Source organism: Nicotiana attenuata, chromosome 6 (genome assembly GCF_001879085.1).
Source record: "Nicotiana attenuata strain UT chromosome 6, NIATTr2, whole genome shotgun sequence".
NCBI classification, from domain to species: Eukaryota; Viridiplantae; Streptophyta; class Magnoliopsida; order Solanales; family Solanaceae; genus Nicotiana; species Nicotiana attenuata.
Window position 1 is genome coordinate 77411467 of NC_031994.1, and position 6612 is coordinate 77418078.

At 44.8% G+C, this 6612-nt stretch overlaps 1 protein-coding gene across 1 annotated transcript; it reads left to right on the plus strand.

Annotated features, from left to right (window-relative positions):
- On the plus strand, positions 2090-2497 carry LOC109228399 (RNA-directed DNA polymerase homolog; the record flags this gene model as incomplete). The annotated part of the gene is made up of 1 exon (XM_019393534.1): positions 2090-2497. A coding segment is annotated over exon 1 (408 nt), but the record flags the coding sequence as incomplete, so codon positions are not given.

The window sequence follows — 6612 nt, forward strand, 5'->3', positions numbered from 1 at the left end:
ACTACCAGCAGATCCAGCCGGAGCCCAGGCACCTGGCACACCTACTACTGCCACTACTACTCCAGCGCTCCAGGAGACTTTGGCTCAGTTCATGAGCAGGTACACCACCTTGGCTCAGGCAGGGTTGCTTCCCATTGCTGCAACCACATCCCAGGCCAGGGGAGGAGCACAGAATCCCGCCGTCCGCACTCCTGAGCAGCGAGTGCAGGTTGAGCAGGCTCCCGAGATTATTCCGGCACCGCTAGTTCAGCCCGAGGAAGGGTCAGCTGCTTCATAGGACGAGCAGCGCAGACTTGAGAGGTTCAAGAAGTATGATCCCCCAATGTTCAGTGGATTAGCATCAGACGATGCCTTGGCATTTCTAGAGGAGTGTCATCGTATTCTTCGCACTATGGGCATAGTGGAGTCCAGCGGGGTTTCTTTCACTGCTTTTCAGCTTCGGGGAGCCGCCTATGACTGGTGTCGCACTTATGAGATAGACAGTCCAGTCGAGGCTGCTTCACTAACTTGGACCCAGTTCTCGGACATGTTTATGAGAGAGTTTGTTCCCCAGAGCCTCAGAGATTCATGGCGCGCAGAGTTTGAGCACTTGCGCCAGGGTGCTATGACAGTTTCAGAGTATGCCATCCGTTATACCAGGTTGGCCAGGCACGCACCGGCTTTGGTTGCTACAGTTCGAGAGAGAGTTCGTAGGTTCATTGAGGGCCTTATTCCGCCCATCAGTTCTAGCATGGCTCGAGAGTTGAAAATGGACATTCCTTATCAGCAGATAGTGAGTATTTCTAGGAGGATTGAGGGTATGCTCGCCAGGGAGCGAGGAGAGAGGGAGGCCAAGAGGTCTCGAGAGTCGGGTCACTACTCTGGTGCCCGTACCCCATCAGCAGGTCGTTATGGTAGGGGTTATGCGGGTCGCCCTGTACATTCAACTCTTCCAGCAGCCGGCAGTACTCCAGCTCCACCTCCACCTCAGGAGCCTTATTATACACCTCTAGTTTCTAGTGCGCCTCCTGCACGGGGTGCTTCCAGAGGTCAGCCCAGCAGGCCTAGTCCCAGCCAGTCACAGCCACCGCGTCCTCCCAGAGCTTGTTTTGAGTGTGGTGATACACGCCACATGGTTAGGGATTGCCCCAGACTTGGTAGGGGTGCATCTTCACAGACTGCTCAGCCGCAGCGTGCTCCTCAGAGTTCTCAGGCCATGATCACAGCTCCAGCAGCTACCCCACCTGCCCAGCCGGCTAGGGGCGGAGGTCGGGGAGATAGAGGTCGCCCTCGAGAGAGGGGCCAGGCCAGATATTATGCTATTCCTGCTCGTACTGAGGCTGTTGCCTCCGACTCCGTCATTACATGTATTATTCTGGTTTGTCACAGAGAGGCATCGATTCTATTCGATCCGGGCTCTACTTACTCTTATGTGTCTTCTTACTTTGCTCCTCATTTGGGTGTGCCTCGGGATTCTTTGAGTGCCCCCATTTATGTTTCTACTCCTGTAGGAGATTCTCTTGTTGTAGACCGCGTTTATCGTTCATGTTTGGTTACTATTCGTGGTTTTGAGACCAGAGCAGACTTATTATTACTCGGTATGGTGGATTTTGACATTATTTTGGGCATGGACTGGTTGTCGCCCCATTTTGCTATTCTTGATTATCATGCCAAGACCGTGACGCTGGCTATGCCAGGTATTCCGCATGTTGAGTGGAGTGGTACTTTAGATCACACTCCCAGTAGAGTTATCTCTTTTCTTAAAGCTTAGCGCATGGTTGAGAAGGGGTGTGCCGTGTATTTGGCTTATGTGAGAGATGTTAGTGTTGATACCCCTTCTGTTGACTCAGTTCCAGTGGTACGGGATTATCCCGATGTGTTTCCAGCTGATCTTCCGGGCATGCCGCCTGATAGAGACATTGATTTTGGCATTGATCTATTGCCGGGCACTCAGCCCATTTCCATTCCTCCGTATCGTATGGCTCCTCCTGAGTTGAAGGAGTTGAAGGATCAGTTGCAGGAATTGCTTGGTAAGGGTTTTATTCGACCCAGTGTTTCACCGTGGGGTGCTCCTGTTTTGTTTGTGAAGAAAAAGGATGGTTCTATGCGCATGTGTATTGACTACCGCCAGTTGAACAAGGTTACAGTGAAGAACCGTTATCCTTTGCCTCGCATTGATGATCTGTTTGACCAGCTTCAGGGCGCACAGGTGTTTTCTAAGATTGACTTGCGCTCAGGTTACCATCAGTTGAAGATTCGGGAGCCAGATATCCCGAAGATTGCCTTCAGGACTCGATATGGCCATTACGAGTTCCTTGTCATGTCATTTGGGCTGACCAATGCCCCTGCAGCTTTCATGCATTTGATGCACAGTGTGTTCAGGCCATATCTTGACTCGTTCGTGATTGTTTTTATTGATGATATTCTGGTGTATTCCCGGAGCCGGGAAGATCATGAGCAGCACCTGAGGACCGTGCTTCAGACCTTGAGGGAGAAGAAATTATATGCAAAGTTCTCAAAATGTGAGTTTTGGCTGAGTTCTGTGGCATTCCTAGGCCATGTAATTTCTAGCGAGGGTATTCGGGTGGATCCGAGGAAGGTAGAGGCCGTGCAGAGTTGGCCCAGGCCGTCCTCAGCTACAGAGATTCGCAGTTTCCTTGGCCTGGTGGGTTACTACCGTCGTTTTGTGGAGGGATTTTCATCGATTGCTGCCCCTATGACTAGATTGACCCAGAAGGGTGCCCCATTTCAGTGGACAGAGGAGTGTGAGGCGAGCTTTCAGAAGCTCAAGACAGCTTTGACTACAGCCCCTATCTTGATGTTGCCTACCGGTTTGGGGTCTTATACTATCTATTGTGACGCCTCGAGAGTTGGCCTTGGAGCAGTGTTGATGCAGGACGGTAGGGTGATTGCCTACGCGTCCAGACAGTTGAAGGTACATGAAAGAATTACCCTGTCCACGACCTTGAGTTAGCTGACATTGTTCGTGCCTTGAAGATCTGGCGTCATTACCTGTTGTAAGCACGTGATTTTTGCCCTATACGAAATACTCCTACAAAATCCCGAGAAAATAGATTTTTCCTTAATTATTTGCCATTTTAGGAATTTTATAGATTTTTATTAATTGTTTGCATTTTTCTTGCATTTAAGTCATGAAAAATACCAAAAATATCACGTATGACGTTTAGGCTTCATCTTTACATTTTTAGGATTAATTAGTAATTACTTGTTTTATAAAATTTAAAAATTACAAAAATGCTTCATTTTTACACTTTTTCCTTTTATTGATTTTTCTCTTTTAGTTTAAGATTAAGTAGCTTTTATTAGTTTTATAAATAGTTAATTAGTTTAATTTCACATTTTTAGATAATCTAGGATTTTAATTTTAGGATTTTTAATTAAAGAAGAAGAAAAAGAAAAACAAAGTTAAAAGAATGAAAGTGGGGGTTTAATATGAGTTGGGTTAATTCTTGTACCCAAATCAGGCCCAAATCTCAGCTTAAAAAACTACCCAAACCACCCAGCCCAAAAACGAACCGGCCCAAACCAAATTTCACCCCGACCCGTTTAGCTATGCTTGACCAGTTTCCCCCCTTCTCGGTTAAAAGCCCCTGAAGCTAGAGACACGCGAAATACGTGACCCCTTCCCCCTTTCAAAAATGAGCTGCGGCGTAGAAGAGAGATCACTAGACCCCTTAAAAACACAGCAAACGACGCATCTCAGGGAACCTTCCATTTTCCTTCTTCAATCTCATCTTCACACCACAAAAAATCCATGACAAACACCCTTGTTCCTCCATGAAACCCACCGGAAATTTCCATTAGCACCCACCTCCATGTTCAACCATCAGAGCACCACCAAAAACGAGCTCGGATTCACCCAGGAAACGACCTCAGAGCAGCTCCGAAAATGAGCTTAAAAACTGTCCCAAAACCAGTGTTAAACCACCACCAAATCAGCCCAAAAACCCCATTAAAACCAGCTCAAGTGAAGCTCCAAAAATATAGCTAGAACAGCCCTGAAAGCAAGCTCAAAATTGACCTCAAATCAGCCCCAAAATGGCTGTGTTACTGCAGGAAAATCAGTCATGGAACAACCTTGAAACAAAGTTAGCTTAAGATTTACTCCTTTGCTCTACTTTCCTGGAAATTCAAGTGCGAACAAGTTTGAGAAGCGTTGGTTTGCTGCTGTTGTGTCTGCCGAATTCATGGCTAGCTCCAGCCTTAGTTCTTCAGCCTTTATTGGGTTTTTCTGTTCGTTTTTGTTCCGGCATTGAGGTAAACACAAGAAAACCTCTGTTACTCTATTTGAATTCCGTATGGAAAAGCCAATCTGTTCATCTTTTATTTGGGTTCAAATGTATAGATCTATCGTGTGTATCTGTTGGTTTTGGTTTGAATTGTTCTCTCTTTTAGACCAAGGAACCGTGTATCCTCTATCATGTTCAAATGTTAGATCTGGTATGTATATTTGCTAAATGGATTTTTACGAATTTCTTCTCTATTAAGCTTTGAAATTCATAGTAAGTTAAAGTTAGATATTCAATTGTTAGATGCTAAGAAATGGTTTGGTGTTTACTGTTGATAATTAGTCCATGTTGGAGTTTTAATTAGTCGAGGTTAGCATTTCATTATTAATACCATAGATCCATTGCTCAAGTATTTTGAGGAATCTGCCTTGTTAGTTCTGCATTACCAAATTTGGGTAAATAGCGCTGAATGGAATATTTGTATGACAGCTGTTCTTATCATTTTATTTGTTAGAAAAGGGATTAAATGTATAACCACAAGCAAACAAAATATAGCTGTCCGAAGAGGCAAATCTAACACATGTGACCAAAGAAAAGAAATGGCCAAAGTAAATAGGCATATGTCATTTGATATGCATGTGCTGTAGGCTACAACGTTTATTTTTGAATCACTTCTTTTTTGGGATGCCAAGTTTCAATGACCAGATGGTTTCCAAGTCTAAGTTTCATGTTTGTTAATAGCCCCTGTACTGAAATTTACCTTACTGTTGGTTATATGTTGTCCTTTGTGACCACAATGTCAAATTGATCTGTTCATATCAAATAATTGGATGTAAGTGATTCATAAGAGATTTGTGGTTGCTTAAATTAGGAGCAGTGTTGAATAATGGAAATTTAGAATTTGCAGTAAAAGCTCTAGGGTTTTTGGCTTTCGCGCTCGATTCCAAATATAGGAAAATTAAGTAATTTATGAACATCTTTATTGTGCTTTAGTAGAGTGCGATCTTTTGGAATAATTTGAGGTGTGCCATGCCAAACAAAAAAATAAATTTTGCGTGGCCCTCGTTTAATTAATCTTGTTTTAATCCTAGAATTCGGGACGCGCCATTTAGCGAATTTCATGGCCTCCCAAAAGTTAATAAGACGTTAGTCGCTTTAGGCGCGCTTTTTAATAACTTTACCTTCCTAAATACGGGTGCGCATTTATGTGACCCAAATCCAAATCTCAACGAAGTCGAAATGTGTCAAAAACCGCGGGTGCATTTATGTGACGTGGTTCGAGACGCGTTTTCACGACGTTGCAATTCTCATTAAAAATAATAATAAAAGCGGTTTAAAGTTAAAAAGCACATAAGTTAAAACATGTTTAAAATCAGATTTTTAGCCACTTATAGTAATTTAAGCGACCGTGCTAGAACCACGGGATCCGGGGGTGCCTAACACCTTCCTTCGGGTCAACAGAATTCCTTATTCAAAATTTTTGGTTCGCAGACTCCAACTGGGAAGTCGCAATTTTCCTCGATTTGGGATTCAAGTTAACCGGTGACTTGGGACACCAAAAGCCAATCCTATCCCAAGTGGCGACTCTAAACCAATAAATAATCCCATTTCGAATAATGTCACTTTAAATGGAAAAACTCCCTTATGCATTATCCTTCGAGAGTTGATCCTAGCAGAGGCCCATAGTTCGCGGTATTTCATCCATCCGGGTGCCGCGAAGATGTATCAGGACCCGAGGCAGCACTATTGGTGGAGGCGAATGAAGAAGGATATAGTTGGTTATGTGTCTAGATGCCTCAACTGCCAGCAGGTGAAGTATGAGCACCAGCGCCCGGGTGGGTTGCTCCAGCAGATAGATATTCCAGAGTGAAAATGGGAGCGCATCACCATGGATTTTGTATCTGGACTTCCACGGACCTTGAAGAAGTTTGATTCCATTTGGGTTATTGTGGACCGGCTGACCAAGTCCGCTCATTTCATTCCTGTGTGTACAACTTATTCATCGGAGCGATTGGCGGAGATTTATATCAGGGAGATCGTCTGTCTGCATGGTGTTCCAGTTTCTATCATTTCGGACAGAGGTACTCAGTTTACATCGCGGTTCTGGAGAGCTGTGCAGCAGGAGTTAGGCACTCGAGTGGAGTTGAGCACAGCATTTCACCCCCAGACGGATGGACAGTCCGAGCGCACTATTCAGATTTTTGAGGACATGCTCCGTGCGTGCGTGATTGAGTTTGGAGGGTCTTGGGATCATTTCCTGCCATTGGCGGAGTTTGCTTATAACAACAGTTATCAGTCCAGCATTCAGATGGCGCCGTATGAGGCTTTATATGGCAGGAGGTGTAGATCTCCGGTGGGTTGATTCGAGCCGGGTGAGGCCAGG